The sequence below is a fragment of the Scleropages formosus genome, chromosome 19, assembly GCF_900964775.1.
Source record: "Scleropages formosus chromosome 19, fSclFor1.1, whole genome shotgun sequence".
In the NCBI taxonomy this organism is placed as follows: Eukaryota; Metazoa; Chordata; class Actinopteri; order Osteoglossiformes; family Osteoglossidae; genus Scleropages; species Scleropages formosus.
The window spans coordinates 23,264,000-23,287,139 of NC_041824.1; the positions used below are offsets into that span (position 1 = coordinate 23,264,000).

At 43.6% G+C, this 23,140-nt stretch overlaps 3 protein-coding genes and 1 non-coding gene across 5 annotated transcripts; 1 reads left to right on the forward strand and 3 right to left on the reverse strand.

Annotated features, from left to right (window-relative positions):
* Positions 1 to 182: 182 nt before the first annotated feature.
* Positions 183 to 6,385, reverse strand: sarnp (SAP domain containing ribonucleoprotein). Of its 2 annotated transcripts, XM_018748978.1 has the most exons (12): positions 6,306 to 6,374; positions 5,586 to 5,685; positions 5,042 to 5,059; positions 4,639 to 4,685; positions 4,295 to 4,365; positions 2,023 to 2,074; positions 1,412 to 1,485; positions 1,239 to 1,276; positions 1,046 to 1,068; positions 867 to 935; positions 691 to 774; positions 183 to 424 (listed from the first exon to the last, which is right to left on the reverse strand). In XM_018748978.1, the coding sequence occupies exons 1-12, from the start codon at positions 6,336 to 6,338 to the stop codon at positions 383 to 385; spliced, it is 651 nt and encodes a 216-aa protein (XP_018604494.1). In that variant the 5' UTR covers positions 6,339 to 6,374; the 3' UTR covers positions 183 to 382. The 2 variants fall into 2 exon arrangements, with proteins under 2 accessions (XP_018604494.1, XP_018604495.1); XM_018748979.1 differs by lacking the exon at positions 5,042 to 5,059 and having other exon boundaries at positions 6,306 to 6,385.
* Positions 6,386 to 6,650: 265 nt separating this feature from the next.
* trnar-acg (transfer RNA arginine (anticodon ACG)) lies at positions 6,651 to 6,723 on the forward strand. Its single transcript has one exon. It is a non-coding gene; the product is annotated as a tRNA-Arg (tRNA).
* A 7,711-nt stretch (positions 6,724 to 14,434) lies between these two features.
* LOC108932567 (tubulin alpha-1B chain) lies at positions 14,435 to 18,472 on the reverse strand. The gene is made up of 4 exons (XM_018749054.2): positions 18,376 to 18,472; positions 16,132 to 16,354; positions 15,892 to 16,040; positions 14,435 to 15,760 (listed from the first exon to the last, which is right to left on the reverse strand). The coding sequence occupies exons 1-4, from the start codon at positions 18,376 to 18,378 to the stop codon at positions 14,780 to 14,782; spliced, it is 1,356 nt and encodes a 451-aa protein (XP_018604570.1). The 5' UTR covers positions 18,379 to 18,472; the 3' UTR covers positions 14,435 to 14,779.
* An 826-nt stretch (positions 18,473 to 19,298) lies between these two features.
* LOC108932580 (tubulin alpha-1A chain-like) lies at positions 19,299 to 22,598 on the reverse strand. The gene is made up of 4 exons (XM_018749088.2): positions 22,510 to 22,598; positions 20,666 to 20,888; positions 20,426 to 20,574; positions 19,299 to 20,294 (listed from the first exon to the last, which is right to left on the reverse strand). Exons 1-4 carry the CDS (start codon positions 22,510 to 22,512, stop codon positions 19,314 to 19,316), a joined length of 1,356 nt encoding a protein of 451 aa, XP_018604604.2. The 5' UTR covers positions 22,513 to 22,598; the 3' UTR covers positions 19,299 to 19,313.
* Positions 22,599 to 23,140: the final 542 nt, after the last annotated feature.

The following is a 23,140-nucleotide window of genomic DNA, read 5'->3' on the forward strand; positions in this document are numbered from 1 at the left end:
TTACACCTCCTACCACAAATACATTTGTCCCCAAGTCCATTTAGTCTTCAGATGTCTTGTTTAGCTCATTTTGCTGCTTCTGTTGATATCCAGTTCAGGAGGAATTAAGGAGAAAAGAAAGCTTAAGTTCATTCACAAAAGAATACAGTACAGAAAATGACCAAAGCATTTTTATTAAAACTATTGCAGTCCAAGGAAAGCCAAGAGTATCAAGGTACTGAAATTCTTAAAAACTGAATTCACTTTTAATTTACAAATTGTTACATGTTTAATTTTCAACGTAAAAGTATGACTTTTTAATTTTCATGAACTGATTTGTGAAACACAGTAACAAGTTTAAGATACAAAACCAAAGGTGTAAATAAAAAAAAATATTGCAATTTCACACATTTCCAAAACGCTCCGCTCGCTTCCTCTTCTTTGCCTGAAAAACAGTAGACAATGCTTTACATTTTACGTTCTCAATGGACTTTGAACTGTCATACCACACAATGGCACTGCTTTCCCTTTTACTGTATAGAAAAACACTGATTCTAGTGCAACTACATAAACTAAGATTAGAGTTGTTCTTGTAGTATATCTTTTTGCTGAAGCCAAAAATACCTTATTATAAAAAACTTTTGAAGTTTCCATGGTATCAGTTTTTCATACTGGCCAACAGTGTATCGATGTTTAGGAGCGGGGGGGTACCTCTGTGTCATCTATTGCAGCTGCAGCACTGGTGATAATTCCAAACCGTTCCTTCCTTTTTTTCAGCTTTTCGTCTTCTTCAACCTGGCATTATTACTAGAAAAGTTAGTCTAAAACAGACTTTAGGGAAGCAATTAGGGAAATATCTGCACCTTCTTTTGACAAAACCACCTCACCTTCTTGGAAAGCGAAGATACGTTCATTCCAAATCGTTGCGCTCTTTTTTTCAGAACGTCAACATTCACCTTGAATTGGGGGTGAAAAAAGTTTTCAAGCCCAAACTTGTCAAACAAAACTAATCTTTAGAACAGTAGAGGGTTTATTTATAATAATAATAAAAAAAAAACCCACTTACACCTGGTTTGTTGTTCATAGAACCTGAAGAGGGGAGACAAAAAAGAACATTTCAGAAAACAAAAGAAATAGAAAGAAAGAAAGACAAAATTGAGAATGTTTGCAGAGACAACAGTGGAAACTTTTCAGAATTTAAAAGCATTTTCCATCAAGATTTCTACTGGCAGTGGTACTCAAACTTGATATGTACTAACCTTGTGTGGAGTTGGGTGGAGAAACTGGTATACCAAACCTTGAAAATAGAACATAACATGGAGCACAGGTCAAACCACCACATCTCTTGATAAATCTTAATAATACAATGGGTTGCACACATCAGTCATGACCTGAATTGCCGTTTAAGCTTATGTTGCGTCCAAGACCTCACCTGGCAGCACGGATTGCCTTCTTAGCATCAGTAGAGGGAGGCACATTAAAACGCTCGGCTCTCTTCTGCAGCCTCTGCCATTGACAGTCAGAGGGGAGAAGTACAAAAGTTAATCCATGACATGTCTTGCAGTGGCAGTGTTCATATATGTAAAATGGGAAATTAGACACCATCAATCATATACAAAAAACGCGATGTATTCTGGACAAGATTTTAAAACACACAGTTTAACATGTTACTGCACATTGTACCTTTAGTAATTTACCATGATACAATATATACTGGCTCTTCACATTACAAACAGATAAGGGTGTGGAGACAATGTATTTTTAATTTCACCCCCTTTACATTAGTTTTAAGTGTAGCTCAAAGATAATATCATAGTGAAATATTTTAAAGCATTTATTATAGGTATAGATACAAGATTTTTTACAGAACCCAACCTGTAGATAAACAGAAATCTGTATCATTAAGCTTTTATTGATGAGCTACAGGTAAAGAAAACTTTGGAGTTACGAATGAAACATATTTATAAACACAGTTATGGTCCTAATTGTGTTCATAAACTGAGTAGCCAGTGTCAGCAAAGCTAGCCCTACAAGAACAAATACCTCATCAAGAGATATCGGTGGGGTGATTTTCACAACCTTCTTCTCAGGCACTCTTACAAGGAAAAAAGTTAGAAAAAAAATACAGCTTTTGAAAACTTACACTTATTTTAACAAACAGTCCAGAACAGTGACAACTTATGAAATGTACTTTTGTCTGTCCCATTTTGCATTACAAGTATACAGCAGACAAACAGAGCAAAGAACAGGTTTCTGAAATTTTTTTTTTTTTTTTTTATTTCAGCATTGCAAGGGGAGCATTTTAAATAAATTAAGATTAAAAATATAACATGTTCTTGAAGATATTACTATTGGCATTATTTTTAGCAACCTTTCTCAAATATCTCAGCGGTCAAGGAAAATAAATGATACTTCTATATTTATGCACCCGTTACTCCGAACCTTGAACCCAACCCCCTCAAACACCGACACGGCTTCAACAGACACCGAATCTTCACTGAGGAATTGTACAAATGAAATGAATCTTGACCTTTTCAAATTCGAAAGATGACACTTTGACAAAGGAGGTTTACAAAGAAACGAATTACTGTTGAATCGTGAACTAATGGTACTATAGACGACAGTGTGTGAGTGACACAGAGAAAGTGTGTTTCACTGTTGTATGGATGAGTGACCCATTGTAAGTAGTGTATCTAGCAGTGTAAGTCACCTTGGTGAATAAGGTATGTGGGCTGATGACACTACATAGAGTTCACTGGAAGTAGCTTTGGATAAAAGCATCTGCTAAGTGAATAAATAATGTAAATGTAACTCTTTGTACTCACTATAAAAGTAAGGCAGATTCAGCCTTTAATGGGAAATTATTCAGAAGCTATCATCAGCATAGCAGTGGTATTTGAATCCATGGGAGGCTATGACCAGACCGAGGGAGGAGGTGTAGATGGAGAAAAGAAGAGGACCCAATACCGAGCCCTGCGGAACACCGGCTGAGAGAAGCAGAGGAGAAGAACAAGAGCTCTACCAGACCACTTGATAGGATCAAGCTGGTTGAGAGAGGAGAGTAGAATCCGGTGATTTACAGTGTCGAATGCTGCAGACAGATCGAGGAGGATGAGGCCGATTTTCACAATTAAAAAACTTGTCATAACCATACAGCATCTATGTGGATTCAACATTGTGCAGGTCACAGACAGTCGCAACATGTGACCAAGTACGTGGCAGATAGGCCTGGGTGCAACATGCTGTGTGATTGGTTTGTTTCTAATTCAAATTCAGTTTCTTTGTTTATTTTTGGAAGGTTCAACAAAGCTGGAATTGCCAGTAGACGCAAGAAATCGAAAAACTAAAATAAAACACTAAATTGATTTATTTATAAGTGTTATTTTTTATAAATTTTATTTTCTGTTAAGATATTTACTGAATTTATTTTAAATTATAAAATTAATATTCTATTTTAGTAATTCAGGTATGTCTTTTTAAATTACTACAAGTAAACCATTTCTTTTTGATTATCAAAATTAAACTTTTAGTATTTGTTTTATAATTTTACATTATTAATATCATAAAGATCAAACAATTACTTTTTTCTATTACTTAATCTTTCTTTATTTACAAATTTTTAGAAAATATGCAAAGATGCCACTGAGAAGAGGGCAACTTTAAAAGTAGGTGCATCTTGACCTAACATTTTGTGAATTAGTGAATGACCGATGAATCTTCACCTGCTCTTGAGGGAGGACTGGTGAATAGAAGTGAATCTTGAACTTATTTTTCCCCCACAAATTTGAATCCAGGCAAATGCTTGAGGGGGGTGGGTTCAAGGTTCTGATTGACAGGTACATTAGTAAGTTTTCATTCAGCTCATATCAGCTTAGAAACTGTTTGGTTGCAATGACTTGACTAAGAAAGGTTTCAGGCTAAAAGTATAACAATAATAATATTTTTGGCTTATTTGATTATTTGACCCAAAGAGACTTTGTAGTGTTGGATTCATGTAGACAGCTGGGTATTTTTACTGGCGCAATTAAAAAGTACATGCTCAGTTGGGACTCAAACTGGCAACCATTTCTACACCCTTAGCTTCTACCGATTCCCCAACACATATGAAAAACTAAACATCATAGTTTCATATACTGAGAGCACCAATTCTAGCATCCACCAAACCATGATTAAAAACCAAAATATCTTCCCCAGCATATGGCAAAGACGGAAACAGAAGAAATCAGCTAGAACCACATACTGCCTATCTAGAGAGGAACATAGCTTTTAAGACTAAAAAGAAGACTAAAAGACTAAAAAAGTTAAATGAACTTACGGTGCAGGTGGAGGTGCTTGTTTCTTCACTTCCTTCTGAACAATAGCCTCTTCTACTACTTTAGTCAATTCCTACATGGGGAAAAAGTTCAGTTTCAAATCACTGCCTGATATGCTTGTAGAAACAAAAAACAATATATAGAACTCAGCCCTATTTGCTTAGCTGAACAACGCTACTTCCGTTTAGCACTCATGCTTTACTCAAACCATGCTGGAGAGTAAAGACGAAATTCAAAGGAAATGTATTATGCTAGAGTGCCAAATTCAAGAGACAACTGAAAGTGTACTATTCACTAAATACAACAATACCCTTGTTCATTAGTTTAAGGCTAATGAAAATGTTACCTCAGGTTCCTCTCCCAACACCTCTTCCTCATTCACCTCCTCATCACCTGAAACAAGTATTTTACTCTGTGACAAACAAGATATTACAAACACATTTCGATATAACCTTTACTCACATAATGACAGCCGTAAGGCTAGTCATACTGGATGGAAAACTCCGATATAACTTCAGAGCTCCGGAGTTGAGCCACAGCTCTGTTTGTGCGATGTTTGCATGGGTTTCCTCACAGTCCTCTCACCTCTCTTTGACAACCCAAAGTAACACTATTTGGGTCACTCAGCTGCACCATGTATACGGACAGGCAAAATGACATATGTCTAACACTGACTAGTGTCCCCAAGCATTTTCTGTGATACGCTGAGATATGTAGTTACTGAAAATATGATTACAAGAAATACAAACCTGAATTCTGAAGATCCACTGAAATACAAAACATCAAAAGTTAAAGCTGCATGACCACACCAAATCCAAATACACTGCAAATTAACAAAATAGCCAAAAATAATACACACACATTTAAAGGTTCCCCACAGTCCTTTTCGGCTACGTGTTAAGAGTTGGATTTGATTTTTTGAGAAGTCTTAAGCATGTAAAGCTTATTTTTCCACCTCTCATTATTGGTTGTTCTACGGTGTCATTTACGCCCTTTCACACCTGAATATTTCAATGGTGCGATTCTGGCTAAACTACCTCTCAGAACAACACACAGTGGCACACCTATAACAATAAGGTCTCTAACAATTATGACGCCTCCCGGTAACATTCTGCACTGGATGTGTTTTACAGCTTCAATTCCAGTTCTAGGTTTTAACATGAATTCACTTATGTCAGTCATGTCCCCTTCGTTCTGGTTACTGAAGCCTGTGACAGTACAAAATACAAAGCTGCATATTAAAAAAAAAAAAAAAAAAAAAAAAAGGGAGTAGGGGGGCAAGTGTCAACATACCATGTTCCTCCAGATATGCCTGCAACCTGGCAATGAGGTCTCCTTTATTGCCCTTGACCTCGAGACCTCGCGCTGCACACTCCTGCTTCAACTCCGCCAACTGAGGAGAGAGTGAGTGTGTGTTTGTGGTAGGGGGAGAGAAAAGCAAAGGACAAGTTCAGTTCACACCACAGAATTAGTCTTGAAAAACTTCACATGATTGAACATGTCCTGATTGAGCCAAAACACAAAGGGAGAGGCGAGCAGAGCCGCAGCGATAGTTATTATATGCTACGTGTCTGCAATTTGTGAAACAAAAAGTCCGAAATCAAGTGGAACAGGTTCCTGATTCATTCATTGTCTCCGACTGTTAGCATTACATGATTAGCTACGTAGCTACGCTTGAGGTATTTGGTTTAACTACTTTTACTCATTCGTCCGTCACACAATAGCCGCGCCTCCGACTTCTAGCTTCTTTTTTATTCATGAAAAAACGCCAATAATCTGCGGGGAAAATTCGTTCGTGTCTAGATCTTCCCACTCAAAAGCGGTCCGCGGGTCGTCGTACGAACGAATTTTACCTCGAGACTGTTGACGTTTCCTCATGATTAACAACACGCGGAAATCTTGGCGGTACCTGTTTAATGCAACTACTATATTACACCAGACTGTAATTTCACATATACTGGTAACAAATATCAAAATTCACCAGTACTCTGTTGTTTTAAAAGGGTGTATTACCTTCAGCTTCTGGAGCTCCACAACCTCAGCCATTTTGAACAAACAGAGCGCCTTCGATGAGTTCCACCAATGGCGTTGAGCGATACTGAAGCGGCAATAAAGTAGCCCCGGATTGGTCAAAGCAATAACCTGCACTGCGCGTCAACATGAGATCTGCATTGAGCGGATTGATAACGCTTCTTTTAGTCTTTATCTATATTTCAACATTTAATAATTTAAACATTTAAATTATTTATACAAATGTTATTTAACACAGTAATTTTAAGTTTTGTTGTTTAACTTAATATGTGCGCGAGCCCGGGTTCAACCCCGGGAATCTCAATTGGATGAGCCTAAAGAACATGCGGGCCAGTGGCGCAATGGATAACGCGTCTGACTACGGATCAGAAGATTCTAGGTTCGACTCCTGGCTGGCTCGTCCTTCTTTTGTTCACCTCTTAGGAAGTTCCAAGAATTCAACAAAAAAAGATTGTACCATGTATTCGTATTCCTTATATGTATATGCCTTTAAGGTATTATTTTCCTCCTAAGATGTACACACTTTTCTCTCAGAGTTTTATGAATACGGGAGAGAAGACGTGTACTGTGCGCGCGCTGTGTGTGTAAACGGGTAACATGATTCACGATTCGCCATTTAAAGGAGTTTGCGGATACGATATGTTTGTTTTTTATTCTTAAAATTGCAGTTAAATAGCTCAAATTGAATAAAGATGTTAAAATGACTCACAAAGCATTTTTGTAAATAACTATATCCAAGACTTTTTCAGCACCCAACTCGTAGAAAAAGATGGACACTTCACACTTACATTTTATTTTAATCGATTGTGATTTTAGCACCCGAGTTGCAACAGTTATTGTGCCTATTTGTTACAGTAGAAGATGCTTTGTCGTTTTAGATGGTTACAAATGTTCTGTGAAAAGAATTACGTTCATTTTTGTGGGACGGTACGGTACGTTAAATTCTGAAGGAACGGCCAGCTTTGCTGCCTGTCAGGCCACAAGAGGGCATTTCAAAACAGCCTCAAAGTGGCCAGTTTGTATTATTATTATTATTATTATTATTATTATTATTATTTTAAAAAAAAAAACATTTTAATTCAATTATTAAAGATGCCCTTAAGAAAAATATTTTTTAATTCAGTTATTAGTGATGTTCTTTATATTTTGGTTAATAATAATAATAATAATAAGAAGAAGAAGAAGAAGAAGAAGAAGAAGAAGAAGAAGAACAACAACAACAACTATGAGATGTTGACCTATGATGTTTTTTGTCAGGATTGAATTAAAATTACCATAAAATATTGATAAATGTCCGTGCACTGAATAGTAATCATGCCCATAACCTATTTCCATTCACATTTATAGTACTGTACCTGAAACAAATAGAGAGCAAAATAATAAAAAAGTAAGCATAAATTAAAAATACTTTTTTATGGTGAAGGTGCCAGGTAGCAGTGTGGTCCTACAATACAACCAGGTCTGCAGTGTGACTTTACTTTTGGGTAACAAATTCTAGATAGTGAGGAAAGTAACCACATCTCCGCACAGCATGTACAGTATATGAAAGAGTCAAGGACGCAGCGGGAGCATAAACCACGTTCAGGAGAAGTCCATCACAGGTAAAATTTCCACTGTCTCTTTGTAACACATTGCACTGTATGTTGTATGTGGTGCGGAGGTCCAAGAGAAACAAAATGTTCTTCTTCTGTATGTCTAATTCTCCTTGAGGTGGAGTGACAGTAAAAGTGCACCTTGACTTTGAAAATCTTGAGAGGTGAAAAATATTTTGTAAGAACTTCGAGTGGATGATCAGAGTTTCTATCTCAACTCACCTCAAAATTCACCCCAGGATCTTTCATCATTAATGTATGAGGGCATGTGGCTCCAGATGGTTTATACTGATGATTTATAAGATTCTTTGTACAGGTGTGGAAGGGAAGCCAGGCCCCTACTGAGATCCTTTATACCTAATACAGGGGGCAAAGTGTGAACTGAAAGCTGAGAATCCAAACATTTTCATTGCTGACATTAAGAAAAAAGATTTTATTGTGTTATGCTAAAAAGTCATTTTGTTCCAAACTAAATGTTTATATGTATGCATGTAGCACTCAAGTGTATGTGTGAGAAAGGAAAGCAGTTAGAGAGAGAAGTCATGAAATAATACTGAGTGAAAATGCCTCATCTGTGTTGTATGGAACTTGTGTGTCAAAATTTAAGAATTTAAGAGTTTAATACACAAGTGTTTTCCAACATGGGAGAGATGATTGTGCCTCCAGGTATGAGGAAAACTTCGCAAACCCTAACTTGTTCCATGGAGAATGTCTATTTCAATGGCTGAAATGTGAGTTGCTAAAAAAATATGAGATCAGAACAAGATCAGCGTAAATGTTTGAAATGGTTCCAAAAAGATGTCCCAGTTGTTTAAGACAGGAATGATATCATTGCCTAAATATATATAACTTACAACTGAGGGGGGGCATGGTGGCGCAGCGGGTTTGGCCAGGGCCTACTCTCCGGTGGGTCTGGGGTTTGAGTCCTGCTTGGGGTTCCTTGTGATGGACTAGTGTCCCATCCTAGGTGTGTCCCCTCCCCCTCCAGCCTTATGCCCTGTGTTGTCGGGTTGGGTTCTGGCTCGCCACAACCCCACTTAGGACAAGTGGTTTCAGACAATGGGTGTGTTACAACCAAGGGAAAATGTTTGGATTTTAAAACTGGGTCCAGGTCTAAGACGAGAGTCACTAATGACTTAACTCAGTTCATTATATAACTAGAAAGTTAAATTGTACCTGAAATTCAAAAACCTTTGTTTCTAAATTGAGGAAGCACGAAGTACAGGTACACAAGGAAGGACCTGTACTGAACAAAAAGGACGACGGGAGGATAACATATCTGCAGACAAAGATAAGATAAAGTACAACCTTGTCAAATACCTCTGGATAGTGAAGCAAGATGATCATTTTCTTCAAGAAAAATCATATCTGAGTTACCAATATGTAACATTTTGATGATGCCAACTAAATCTGAATCAAGACCAAACTAATTCAGAACCTGATTTGGGTCTAAAGGCCAATATCCCATTCATTTTGTGGTCTTTGTGTGCTTTTACTAATAAAGTTCACATCTTTGTTAGAAGACCCTTTATCTATTGGCATAAATGTCTACAATTAACTGACTCATAATGTTCCAGTAATAAGAGAGATTTCTGCTTGGTATTTGTTAATTCATTATTGATAAACCTAACTTTAATCCATTATTGCATTATTTGCAAATGAACTTCAGTCATTGCTGGAGATTCAGTGAAGATGGAGCTGTGAAAATTTTAAATATTCCACCTTTAAAGTTAAAAAAAACCTCTGTGCAGCAGATGATACATTAATGTAGCAACATTTGATTTCTTTCCATTATAGCAGCGTAACCACAATGAGAAATCGTACTCGTAGTTTCAGGGTGCGAGAAACTCTGCTCCATGGTGTAGAACACTTTGTACCCACCTTTAACTCTTCATACACTAAACAGGTGTGGAAACCCAGCCTTCGCCTGGCGGTGCTGCAGAGCAGCTGGGATCAGCGGCGGGTGCCGAGGTAAGAGAGCGGTCGTCCGAGGCCAGTGTGGCACAGTCTCTTTCTTTGCTAGGCACTTCTGAGGGGTCCCGGGCCGAGGAGGAGAGGGACACAGCTGGTCACTCATATTTTACGGGACTTTGTGGGAGTGACCAGGAAGAAGAAAAGGCGCAGGAGGGAGACTGGGTTGCTCTCCGGTACAACATTGGAGGTGCCAGTCTTGACTGCGACCCCTCAAAAGGGCTGAGAAGATGCTCCCTCCTCCATAGCGGTACTCGATCGTTCGGGCTTATTAGTTATTCACTTGTCTCGGGTGGGGTCTCCCCCTAGGTTCAGTTCAGAGTCCTGCCTGACAGCTGTGGAGGATGGAGATTTTCATTTAGAAAAACTGTTTAAATAATTGATTTTAATTTGTAGATTTTAAAATGTTCTATTTTTATAGGTGTGTTGTATGAATGTTTAATGTTTAATAGTTTTTACTGACAGAGCAAAATCAGAATGTGGGGGTTTTGACATGGGTATCTGAGTACTTTTGTCAGTGCAGTACATGTTTTAAACCTTGTATTCAAATCACTTCTTGGTGAAAGGTTCCTTTTGTCCCCTCCGCGAACCGCCACCTTAACTTGGTGGAGGGGTTTGAGTGCCTGAATGACCTCAGGAGCTATGTTGCCTGGGGCTATATGCCCCTGGTAGGGTCTCCCATGGCAAACAGGTCCTGGGTGACAGACGAGACAAAGCGTGGTTCAAAACCCCCTTATGAGTATAAAATCAAGGCTCTCATTCACCCCACCCGGTATGGGGTCACCAGGGCCCCCCCTCTGGAGCCAGGCCTAGGGGAGGGGCTCGTATGCGAGCGCCTGGTGGCCAGGTCTATGCCCACGGGGCCTGGCCAGGCCCAGCCCGAAGCCAAGACGTGGAGCCACTCTTCGGAGAGCTCACCACCTGCTGGAGAGGCCATAAGGGGCCGGTGTGTTGTGATTTGGGCGGTGGTTGGGGCCGAGTGCCCGGCCGACCCAAACCTCGGGCGTCAACTCTGGCTTTTGGGACATGGAATGTCACTTCACTGGCGGGAAGGAGCCTGAGCTAGTGCAGGAGGTTGAGAGATACCGTCTAGATATAGTTGGGCTCACTTCCACTCACAGCTTAGGTTCTGGAACCACTCTTGTCGACCAGGGGTGGACTCTCCACTATTCTGGCGTTGCCCAGGGTGAGAGGCGGCGAGCGGGTGTGGGCTTATTAATAGCCCCCCAGTTCAGCCGCCATGTGTTGGAGTCTACCCCGGTGAACGAGAGGGTTGTCTCCCTGCGCCTTCGGGTCAGGGAACGGTCTCTCACTGTCGTTTGTTCTTATACGTCTAGCGGCAGTGTAGAGTACCCGGCCTTTTTAGAGTCCCTGGGGGGCGTGCTGGAAAGCGCTCCCACTGGGGACTCTGTCGTTCTACTGGGGGACTTCAACGCCCACGTGGGCAGCGACAGTGACACCTGGAGGGGCGTGATTGGGAGGAACGGCCTCCCCGCTCTGAACCCGAGTGGTGAGTTGTTATTGGATTTCTGTACTAGTCGCGGTTTGTCCATAACAAACACCATGTTCATGCATATGGATGTGCATCAGTGCACTTGGCACCAGGACACCCTAGGTCGGAGGTCGATAATTGACTTTGTAGTCGTTTCTTCTGATCTTCGGCCACATGTCTTCGACACTCGGGTGAAGAGAGGGGCTGAGCTGTCAACTGATCACCACCTGGTGGTGAGTTGGATTCGATAGCGGGGGAAAAAGCTGGACAGACCTGGCAGGCCCAAACGCATAGTGAGGGTCTGTTGGGAATATTTGGCGGAGGCCCCTGTCAGAAAGATCTTCAACTCCCACCTCCGACAGAGCTTCAACCAGGTCCCGAGGGAGATGGGGACATTGAGTCCGAATGGACTATGTTCCACACCTCCATTGTCGGGGCGGCGGTTCGGAGCTGCGGCCGTAAAGTCTCCGGCGCCTGTCGCGGCGGCAATCCCCGAACACGGTGGTGGACACCGGAGGTAAGGGATGCCGTCAAGCTGAAGAAGGAGTTCTATCGGGCCTGGCTGGCTCACGGGACTCCTGAGGCGGCTGACGGGTACTGGCGGGCCAGACGGAGCGCGGCTCTGACAGTCGCCGCAGCAAAAACTCGGGCCTGGGAGAAGTTTGGTGAGGCCATGGAGGAAGACTTTTGGTCGGCCTCAAAGAGATTCTGGCAAACCGTCCGGTGACTCAGAAGGGGGAAGCGGTGTTCCGCCAACACCGTTTACAGTGGAAGTGGTGTGCTGCTGACCCCAACTGAGGATGTCCTCGGGCTGTGGAAGGAGTACTTTGAGGATCTCCTCAATCCCTCCGACACGCCTTCCGTAGAGGAAGCTGGGGACTCGTCCATTACCCTGGCTGAAGTTGCTGAGGTAGTCAAAAAACTCCTCGGTGGCAAGGCTCTGGGGGTGGATGAGATCCGCCCCGAGTTTCTCAAGTCCCTGGATGTTGTGGGGCTGTCTTGGCTGACACGCCTCTGCAGCATTGCATGGAGCTCGGGAACGGTGCCTCTGGACTGGCAGACCGGGGTGGTGGTGGTCCTTCTTTTTAAGAAGGGGGACCGGAGATTGTGTTCCAACTATAGGGGGATCACACTCCTTAGCCTCCCTGGGAAAGTCTATGCCAGAGTACTGGAGAGGAGAATCCGACCGGTAGTCGAACCTCGGATTCAGGAGGAGCAATGCGGTTTTCACCCTGGCCGTGGAACACTGGACCAGCTCTATACCCTCACTAGGGTGTTGGAGGGTTCATGGGAGTTTGCCCAACCAGTCCATATGTGTTTTATGGACCTGGAGAAGGCATTCGACCGTGTCCCTCGTGGCATCCTGTGGGAGGTACTTCGGGATTATGGGGTTCAGAGCTCGTTGCTACGGGCTGTTCGTTCCCTGTATGACCGGAGCAGGAGCTTGGTTCACATTGCCGGCAGTAAGTCAGACCTGTTCCCGGTGCATGTTGGACTCCGCCAGGGCTGCCCTTTGTCACCGATTCTGTTCATTATCTTTATGGACAGAATTTCTAGGCGCAGCCAGGGAACGGAGGGTGTCTGTTTTGGCGGCCGCAGGATCTCGTCTCTGCTTTTTGCGGACGATGTGGTCCTGCTGGCTTCATCGAATCAAGACTTACAGCGTGCACTGGAGAGGTTTGCAGCCGAGTGCGAAGCGGCGGGGATGAGAATCAGCACCTCCAAATCCGAAGCTATGGTTCTCAGTCGGAAAAAGGTGGATTGCCCCCTCCGAGTTAGGGGGGAGCCGCTCCCTTAAGTATCTCGGGGTCTTGTTCACGAGTGAGGGAAAAAATGGAGCAGCAGGTTGACAGACGGATCGGTGCGGCGTCCGCAGTAATGCTGTCATTGTACCAGTCTGTTGTGATGAAGAAGGAGCTAGAGTCGTAAGGCGAAGCTCTCAATTTACCGGTCGATCTACGTTCCTACCCTCACCTATGGTCATGAACTCTAGATCATGACCGAAAGAATGAGATCATGGATACAAGCGGCAGAAATGAGTTTCCTCCGCAGAGTGGCTGGGCACACCCTTAGGGATAGGGTGAGGAGCTCAGTCACCCGGGAGGAGCTCAGAGTAGAGCCGCTGCTCCTCCCCATCTAGAGAAGCCAGTTGAGGCGGCTCGGGCATCTGTTCTGGATGCCCCCTGGACGGCTCCCTGGGGAGGTGTTCCGGGCTTGTCCCACTGGGAGGAGGCCTCAGGGCAGACCCAGGACACGTTGGAGAGACTATGTCTCCCAGTTGGCCTGGGAACGCCTTAGAGTTCCCGCAGAGGAGCTGGAGGAGGTGTGCGGGGAGAGGGAAGTCTGGGGGGCTCTCCTCAGACTACGGCCCCCGCGACCCCGATAAGCAAAGGAAGATGATGATGGTTCCTTTTGTCAAAATGGATATCTAAATTTGTTTTATTCTGTTTATTGCTCTTTCTATTAGTGAAATATGTTTGGAGAGGTGAGTAAGCTCTGTCATGTTGATAAATGTTTTTATAATGAAAGGTGAGGATTTTATTTTATGATGTGGAATTTTTTTTCCTTATGGTATTGACTAAAGTATGGGGGGGAGAAAGCTGGTTCAGGTCATTCCAAAAGAAAGTGAAATGGAATTGCCCATTTAGTCTTTAAAATGGATTGCTTTATAGCATCTAATGACATGTGAAGATCTTCACTGGAGTTAAAATATTTTAACTGGTAAAACTACCATTACAATGCTTTCCATCTAAAAGCAAGGAATTAAACTTATGTTGCCTTGCAGAAAATGTTTAGAAAGGGAGTTTTGCCTCTTTGTGCACAATGTTTGTTAAGCTAACCCAAAATGCTACATTTTTCATAATAGATAACAGAGGTATGGGTGACATCAGGTGGCTGAGGTACCCCTTTCCATCAACACCTGTCCGCTTCGGACTTATTTTGTATCCAGCTTCCCTCCTAGTTCAAAGGTAGTGTTAAGGTTCACATTAACATGTAACAGGTTCCCCCCGCACTTGCGGGACATGCCCTTCATCAGCTAGAAGAAACAAAAGATGTAGGACAGCTAGAAGACTATTTTCAGTTGTTTTTGTTGGTGATTATGGAATTTAATCTTGCTGTTCAGATTCACTTTAGTGACTTCTTTGACACTAAGAATTCCATCCATATTTTGCAGACAGATTGTTTTGGACAATTTTACACATTAGCAGATGTGACAAATGTAAAAAATAAGTACCAAAGCACAACACATTGTAGACTAGCACCTCTGGTCAAACAAATCAAACCACCTAACTGTACCACTAAACCATTTCCTAGACTACACTTCATAATTTATGAAATGAGATGACTTCACTAAGAATTCTGAAACAGGCTAGGATGACTTACAAGAAATGACCAACATTTTAGTACTCTTCTCCCTCTTCCTCTCCTTCACCCTCAATGGAGTCAACACCCACTTCTTCATAATCCTTCTCCAGGGCAGCCATGTCTTCTCTGGCCTCAGAGAACTCACCCTCCTCCATACCCTCACCCACATACCAGTGCACAAAGGCTCGCTTGGCATACATCAGATCAAACTTGTGGTCCAGGCGAGCCCAGGCCTCTGCGATGGCGGTCGTGTTGCTCAGCATGCACACAGCCCTCTGAACCTTGGCCAGGTCTCCACCTGGAACCACAGTAGGGGGCTGGTAGTTAATGCCAACCTTGAAACCAGTGGGACACCAGTCCACAAACTGGATGGTGCGCTTCGTCTTGATGGTGGCTATGGCAGCGTTCACATCTTTGGGCACCACGTCACCGCGGTACAGCAGGCAGCACGCCATGTACTTGCCGTGACGAGGGTCACATTTCACCATCTGATTGGCCGGCTCAAAGCACGCATTGGTGATCTCAGCCACAGAAAGCTGCTCATGGTAAGCCTTCTCTGCAGAGATAACTGGGGCATAGGTAGCTAGGGGGAAATGGATACGAGGGTAGGGCACCAAGTTTGTCTGGAATTCCGTCAGATCAACATTGAGGGCACCATCAAACCGAAGGGAGGCTGTGATGGAGGATACAATTTGGCTGATAAGCCTGTTGAGGTTGGTGTACGTGGGGCGCTCGATATCAAGGTTTCTACGGCAGATGTCATAAATGGCCTCATTGTCAACCATGAAGGCACAATCGGAGTGCTCCAAGGTGGTGTGCGTGGTCAAGATAGAGTTGTAGGGCTCCACCACTGCTGTGGACACCTGAGGAGCCGGGTAGATGGAGAACTCCAGCTTGGACTTCTTGCCGTAGTCAACGGACAGCCGCTCCATCAGCAAGGAGGTGAAACCGGAACCGGTACCACCTCCAAAGCTGTGGAACACCAGGAAGCCCTGCAGACCTGTGCACTGGTCAGCCTAGTGAGACAAAGTGAACACAAAAGCCAGTCAACAAGTACAACACCTGAATAAACACAAGTTGGATTATTCTGTATACCAACTAGATGCTCTCACTACATGTAGACGTTATGCCGATGCTTAATTCTTACCAGCTTGCGGATCCTGTCCAGCACCAGGTCGATGATCTCCTTGCCAATGGTGTAGTGCCCACGGGCGTAGTTGTTGGCAGCATCTTCTTTACCAGTGATCAGCTGCTCAGGGTGGAAAAGCTGCCGGTAGGTCCCAGTGCGAACCTCATCTGGGTACAGAACCCATGGACTTGGTCAAAGAGCACAGCTCAACACTGACAGTCCTGCCACTCCTGTACACAGGAAACACTGACGACTCACCTATGACTGTGGGCTCCAGATCTACAAAGACAGCCCTTGGGACGTGCTTTCCAGCTCCAGTCTCACTGAAGAAGGTGTTGAAGGAGTCGTCGCCTCCTCCAATGGTCTTGTCACTGGGCATCTGCCCATCTGGCTGGATCCCATGTTCCAGGCAGTAGAGCTCCCAGCATGCATTGCCGATCTGCACACCAGCCTGACCCACGTGGATGGAGATGCACTCACGCTGAGAAAATAAAATGAAGTTAGCCAAAGTACAACTTTTTAGTTATCGGGGGGGGGGGGGAGCAAAACCTTCCTCTTTAGAAACCATGCAAAGTATTACAATTCTGTAACCTTTACGTGCTTCAATGACACTGACTTATCTTAATAAAATAGTTTACCAACAAAAATGTCTCAGAAATAAAACCTTTGGTACAGAATTCTAACACTTGTGTTTGTACAGGCTTCTAAAACTTGTCTAAAGGTTATGAACTTAAGCAAGAATTCAAATTTACATTAATTTTAGTCAGCGATAGCATTAAAGACCTGAGCTACTCTAAAGAAACATCTAAAACATTAAACGCCCCTGCTAAATAAATCCTAAATATAAACTTGCACCATTTTAATTTGAAACACATGTTAAAGGAAATATGAGTGCAGCAAGGTATATTTTTGGCCAAGACTGCAGTATTTCAAGACAACCATTTCTCTTCCATGGAATACGGTGAATAAGCAAGAATGGTGCCGCATAGAGGCACCGCCCTCTGCTGCAGCTTGTGCAGCAGGGCCAAACCAGACTAGGCAGGCACTGCACAGTGATGCAGCATCACGCCACATCCCTCCACCCCCACCCTGCAAGAGATTTGCACATGCTCACATATGGCCACCACCATCCCCCATGGCCATTACAAGTCCTGTTGCCAAGCAACCAGCTACCCACACTTTACACTGCTGACTACATAGTACCTCCACCCAGTGCATTTAATCCTCATACATGTAAAGCAGCACTTCTAAGACAAGCATCATCTGATCTTTGCACCCATTTTGCATTGTTCTTTGAGATAGAGAAGCTTTCAGCACAAATAAATATCCTAAACACATCTTCCTCCATCTGGCCTTATCACTTTTAAGTAAAGCAGGAAAAATGTGAAAGATTTTAAATTACACAGCTCAGAAATGTCAAATGTGCACGGTGCAGCAGAAAGCTTTCGACACATGCTCATCTCAGCCACTCTACTTTCTCCCAAACTGTCTGGTTTCCATTTGGATCATCACAGACAAGCCCTCCAAAACTGGGGTTGGGAGCTGCTTTATCCCAGTTACCATGGTAACAAGGGCACAGTGCCTAGGATCTGGTTTCATTTGCAGTGCTAACAAGATGAGCCGCTCACTTGGTGAAGGTGAGGTTCTAGAATGCCAAAACAAGGAAGCAGAACAAAAAAAAAAAAACCACTTAGATGAGCAGAGTGTGTTACGAAGATGTGTGTAAGGGGGCAAGCCTGTCTGGGGTGCAGCTAAGAGCCAGATGAAGGGGTGATGGACACCCCACCTCGATTCATAAAGCAGATCACCGGGGGAAGGCAGCTGAAATTAAGTATCAAAAGTCTATTTACCACCTCAATTCCAGGTCAACATGAGAGTGATATACCAACCAAGTTGTGTACACCTCGTCCAAGAAGTAATATAATTCTTGGACTCGCGTTCGCAAATATCCGCCCAAATCCATGCGAAACGGCCTCACGACGATAGTGCAGCGCACACTGGTGACAAACAGTACAGTGAGAAATGTCACAATGGATGGTTGTCTGGTCGCGCTCGCATTACGCGCGAGACTAACGCCGGCCGCAGTGATGCGAGTGTCTCGTGCGCCGCCCGTTTCCCTCGCAGAGCGCGCGCCGCTGCACTCACGCGCTGTGCGAGGGAAACGAGCCCTCCTCAGGCAGCGCCTCTAATCCTCATTATACAACCAAATCCGCATTATGCGTACGTGAAAAGCCTTCAACGTTGTATTAGAAGTCAAATTTCACCGCAGGAGGGTTAGAGTTTAATGAGTGATGGCAAGAGGGAAGCGCGGATTCAAGAGCTGTAATTGAAGGCGAAAAATGTACGTCATGCTCATTCAATTATTCTGTTCGTGCCGTAATCCGCCGGGGATTACTCGATAAATCGTTCACGCAAGAGCAACCTATGAAAAAACAAAAGATCAAGAATAACTCAGTCATTTTAGGGAAAGAAAAAAAAAACTACTAAAATTATAATACTTACCATGTTTGTTGATAGAACAAAGCAAGAAGGAAGGGAAAAGACAAAGATATGAACTTCGTTACTTGAACTGACAGCTAAGAGTCGTTGCAGTAACTGGCGGGTCTTCGGCTGCGTCACTATTTAAATCACAGACGGCACGTGATCAAAACCACGTGATTCTTCCCGCGCCTCGCTGGGGGATGGAGTGTGATGGTGCTATGGAAAAAAACTGCATGGAGTTGAATATTTACATTCATCTATGTAGTTGAGGCTTTTCTGCAAAGTGATGTACGATTCGGAGAAAAGAATAGTGCAGTTTGCCACCACAGAGATTTAGATGCAAACACGTGATTCTAGAAATGCGCTCAAGCGTTCCAACGCCACACTTCCAACCTGCATGATGCAGTACACGAACTGAACTGCGTATAGAATAGTAAAAAATAAAAAAATGCTAGAAAACAGAAAATGTAGTGTGAATTTATGAAGAGGAACACAAATTCAGTTTACCCAGCTTCTTCGAGGTATATCATTTCCGCTCGCTTAACTACCACGGATCCACCAACCTGCCCCAGTTGGTCTTGTTACATACATGTTTTTCTTCTGGTAGAATTCAAATGATATTTTAAATTATATGCAATTTGTAGCTACAAAGATTGGTTTTTCAGAAAAAAAAATCTCTGAACCTCTCAAATGGGACAAATTATTGTGTTGTGCATATTAATAATGAAAGGAAACAATACAGGCACAGAGGGCAAGGGAAAGCATTTTATTGTTCTCAGAAAATCCAGCAATGTAAACAGCTTCATTTGGAAATCACATTTCTCTCTAAAGAAACTCTTGCAGAGTGGAGGACTGTACTCTGTGCTTCTTACAATGCTGTCACACAGAACAAGGGTATGATGCAGGTTACACTATACCTAATACTGACTGCTAAACTGTTTTTATGTTCACATAGGCCACTAATATTCCTCACCCTCATCCTCACCTTCACCTTCCATGGAGTCAACACCCACTTCTTCATAATCCTTCTCCAGGGCAGCCATGTCTTCTCTGGCCTCAGAGAACTCACCCTCCTCCATACCCTCACCCACATACCAGTGCACAAAGGCTCGCTTGGCATACATCAGATCAAACTTGTGGTCCAGGCGAGCCCAGGCCTCTGCGATGGCGGTCGTGTTGCTCAGCATGCACACAGCCCTCTGAACCTTGGCCAGGTCTCCACCTGGAACCACAGTAGGGGGCTGGTAGTTAATGCCAACCTTGAAACCAGTGGGACACCAGTCCACAAACTGGATGGTGCGCTTCGTCTTGATGGTGGCTATGGCAGCGTTCACATCTTTGGGTACCACGTCACCGCGGTACAGCAGGCAGCACGCCATGTACTTGCCGTGACGAGGGTCACATTTCACCATCTGATTGGCCGGCTCAAAGCACGCATTGGTGATCTCAGCCACAGAAAGCTGCTCATGGTAAGCCTTCTCTGCAGAGATAACTGGGGCATAAGTAGCTAGGGGGAAGTGGATACGAGGGTAGGGCACCAAGTTGGTCTGGAATTCCGTCAGATCAACATTGAGGGCACCATCAAACCGAAGCGAGGCTGTGATGGAGGATACAATTTGGCCGATGAGCCTGTTGAGGTTGGTGTACGTGGGGCGCTCGATATCAAGGTTTCTACGGCAGATGTCATAAATGGCCTCATTGTCAACCATGAAGGCACAATCGGAGTGCTCCAAGGTGGTGTGCGTGGTCAAGATAGAGTTGTAGGGCTCCACCACTGCTGTGGACACCTGAGGAGCCGGGTAGATGGAGAACTCCAGCTTGGACTTCTTGCCGTAGTCAACGGACAGCCGCTCCATCAGCAAGGAGGTGAAACCGGAACCGGTACCACCTCCAAAGCTGTGGAACACCAGGAAGCCCTGCAGACCTGTGCACTGGTCAGCCTAGTGAGACAAAGTGAACACAAAAGCCAGTCAACAAGTACAACACCTGAATAAACACAAGTTGGATTATTCTGTATACCAACTAGATGCTCTCACTACATGTAGACGTTATGCCGATGCTTAATTCTTACCAGCTTGCGGATCCTGTCCAGCACCAGGTCGATGATCTCCTTGCCAATGGTGTAGTGCCCACGGGCGTAGTTGTTGGCAGCATCTTCTTTACCAGTGATCAGCTGCTCAGGGTGGAAAAGCTGCCGGTAGGTCCCAGTGCGAACCTCATCTGGGTACAGAACCCATGGACTTGGTCAAAGAGCACAGCTCAACACTGACAGTCCTGCCACTCCTGTACACAGGAAACACTGACGACTCACCTATGACTGTGGGCTCCAGATCTACAAAGACAGCCCTGGGGACGTGCTTTCCAGCTCCAGTCTCACTGAAGAAGGTGTTGAAGGAGTCATCGCCTCCTCCAATGGTCTTGTCACTGGGCATCTGCCCATCTGGCTGGATCCCGTGTTCCAGGCAGTAGAGCTCCCAGCATGCATTGCCGATCTGCACACCAGCCTGACCCACATGGATGGAGATGCACTCACGCTGAGAAAAAGAAATAAGCAAAGGGTGTCACAATTCATCCTTAGTCAATGTCAACTTGCAACAGTTTGCAATTTCTGAATAATACAAAATCTGAATTACGGAAATTTTTGAAAAAAAATGTTTATAAATATTTGTAATGTAGCAGAAGCCCAGGTTTTCATTCATAGTTTTGTATAACCTTAAGCCTATAAGCATTCTATGTTTCTTGCTCAGTCTCCATGATGCCTACACAAGAGCACTAAATGAGATCATCTTCTTTTCTAGAAACACTGCAGCCACTGAACAGTGCAGCACATCGGGGACAAAGAAGCCACACCCAGTGCCTCATGCCCACCACTCACCAAGTGGTCTAGTATTAATAAATACATAAATCTAATAAAGAAAACAGTACATTCAACAGTTAAGTGTTCCTAGATGCAACATTTAAACACAGTCCTGAAAAACAATATAAAGTATAGCTTTACTGAAAGACCTTGTAGGAGCCTGTACATTTTTTTACATGTACAGTACCTTAGGATAGATAGATAGATAGATAGATAGATAGATAGATAGATAGATAGCCACTGCACAAGAGCGTCCCCTTGAGGGGGTCCCGGTTCATTGTGGGCCCCAGTGCCACAGTGTGGAGACACAAAGCATTCTCACAAAGAAGGGCACCACCCACCAGGAGACACTGATCAAGTGCAACAAAGTACAGCACAAAGCATTTTACAGATATTTTTCTCCCACGCGCCCTTGTCCCAGTTTCAAAGCACTGCTATGCCGTGAATGGTGTAAATGATGGTTTATGCTGCTGGTGTATAAAAGGTGTATTAAGTATTTTGGTTCAGGGCAATATCCTAGACATACCTCCTCTAATTTCTTTTTTCTCACACAGAAGTAAATCTAAGAACGAAAATCCCAAACTTTTTACCAAAGGATGTAAAAAGATGAAGAAAAGCATCAGCTAAATGAACGCATGATGTAATGTAAATGTAAAGTATACTTCTGTCTCCAGTCATCTCTTCATCCAATATTTTATGCATATTCAGGATTTAAGACAATTATATAAATGACTGTAAATATTTTGTAGCTATATTTATCATTATGTCTAGAAAATGCAAGCATTGTCATTGTGCATAAATTACCTAAATATTTATATGCTTCATTGAATTAGTTTGGCAAAATTCTTAAGGCCTGGCTGGGATAAACCCTGGAGATAAATGAGGTAAAAAGAAATAATTTAAATAAAGTTTACAACAGGGTTATCCGAATTGCAAACCCTTGCTTTTGTTCTCCGTCGCGGATTCCCGCATCTTAAATAAAATAAAATGCACTTTAGTCATTAAACTTTAAATTTTAGTGTTCCGTTTCCTATAAGTATAATATTATATATTATTATTTTAGAAGATCAAAGACTGAGAAAGAAAGTCGAGGAGGCGAGGAGAGCAGGACACGGAGCGACTCCCTCAGGAGTCGCTGCTCGCTCATCCAACGTAACGGTACGTCGGACGATCATCATCATGTCCAGTCCGGAGTGCGACACACTTTGTCACCACTTTTTAAAGAACTGCAACCGCATTGACCTTATCATGACAAAATGCACGCAAGCATGCACATTTGAAGAAACGCGGACACGTACCATGTTTTGTGTGTTTTCCTGACGAAAGGCGGAGAAGAAGGGAAGTTGGCACTTGCTTCCTTACCGCTCGACAACAATGGGGTCGATGTAAGAAGAACTAAAGGCGCATGGCGCGAGAAGCCCACATATAGTGGCCGCCCGCGTGCTGCCCTCCTAATGGCGCCGGCCGGCAGCTCGGGCAGGACAGCTGATTGGCTGCCGTCGAGTACTGAGCACGCGGGATGAGGCGCGCGGATGCGAGAAGAACAGCAAAGCCCGAGGACCATCTCTACAGCAACATGTCTGCGGGAGTTCACGTATCCACCCTACAAGGAATAATGCTGTTTTACTGTGAAATTGTCACTTTCGTCATATATTAGGTCACTTAACTGTTTTTCTTGCGTTTTTATTAATCCAACACACACAGTGCAGCTGTGCATCTTTTGAGAGTTTTGTGAAGGACACAACAGAGCAGGGACCCGTGATATTACCTTTCCATGTGGATATTTTGACATTTTCACTGAAATATATGCCTGATTGGCCTCTCAAAACAAAAGGCTTACTTGCTGTTTAGAATAGCTTGGTTTTCCATACTGTGGCACAGTGGGTAGCGAGTAGCAGTGCTACTTTTCAGCACTTGGGCTCTTGCTGA

Coding starts and splice junctions, on each gene's coding strand:
- LOC108932567 (XM_018749054.2), bottom strand. Junction 16,041..16,131: donor TCTGGAGCCCACAGTCATAG/GTGAGTCGTCAG, acceptor TTCTGTACCCAG/ATGAGGTTCGCACTGGGACC. Junction 15,761..15,891: donor TGGACAGGATCCGCAAGCTG/GTAAGAATTAAG, acceptor TTGTCTCACTAG/GCTGACCAGTGCACAGGTCT.
- LOC108932580 (XM_018749088.2), bottom strand. Junction 20,575..20,665: donor TCTGGAGCCCACAGTCATAG/GTGAGTCGTCAG, acceptor TTCTGTACCCAG/ATGAGGTTCGCACTGGGACC. Junction 20,295..20,425: donor TGGACAGGATCCGCAAGCTG/GTAAGAATTAAG, acceptor TTGTCTCACTAG/GCTGACCAGTGCACAGGTCT.
- sarnp (XM_018748978.1), bottom strand. CDS start 6,338: ATGGCTGAGGTTGTGGAGCTCCAGAAGCTGAAG. Junction 2,075..4,294: donor CAAGCACCTCCACCTGCACC/GTAAGTTCATTT, acceptor TTTCCTTGTAAG/AGTGCCTGAGAAGAAGGTTG. Junction 936..1,045: donor CTATGAACAACAAACCAGGT/GTAAGTGGGTTT, acceptor CCCCAATTCAAG/GTGAATGTTGACGTTCTGAA.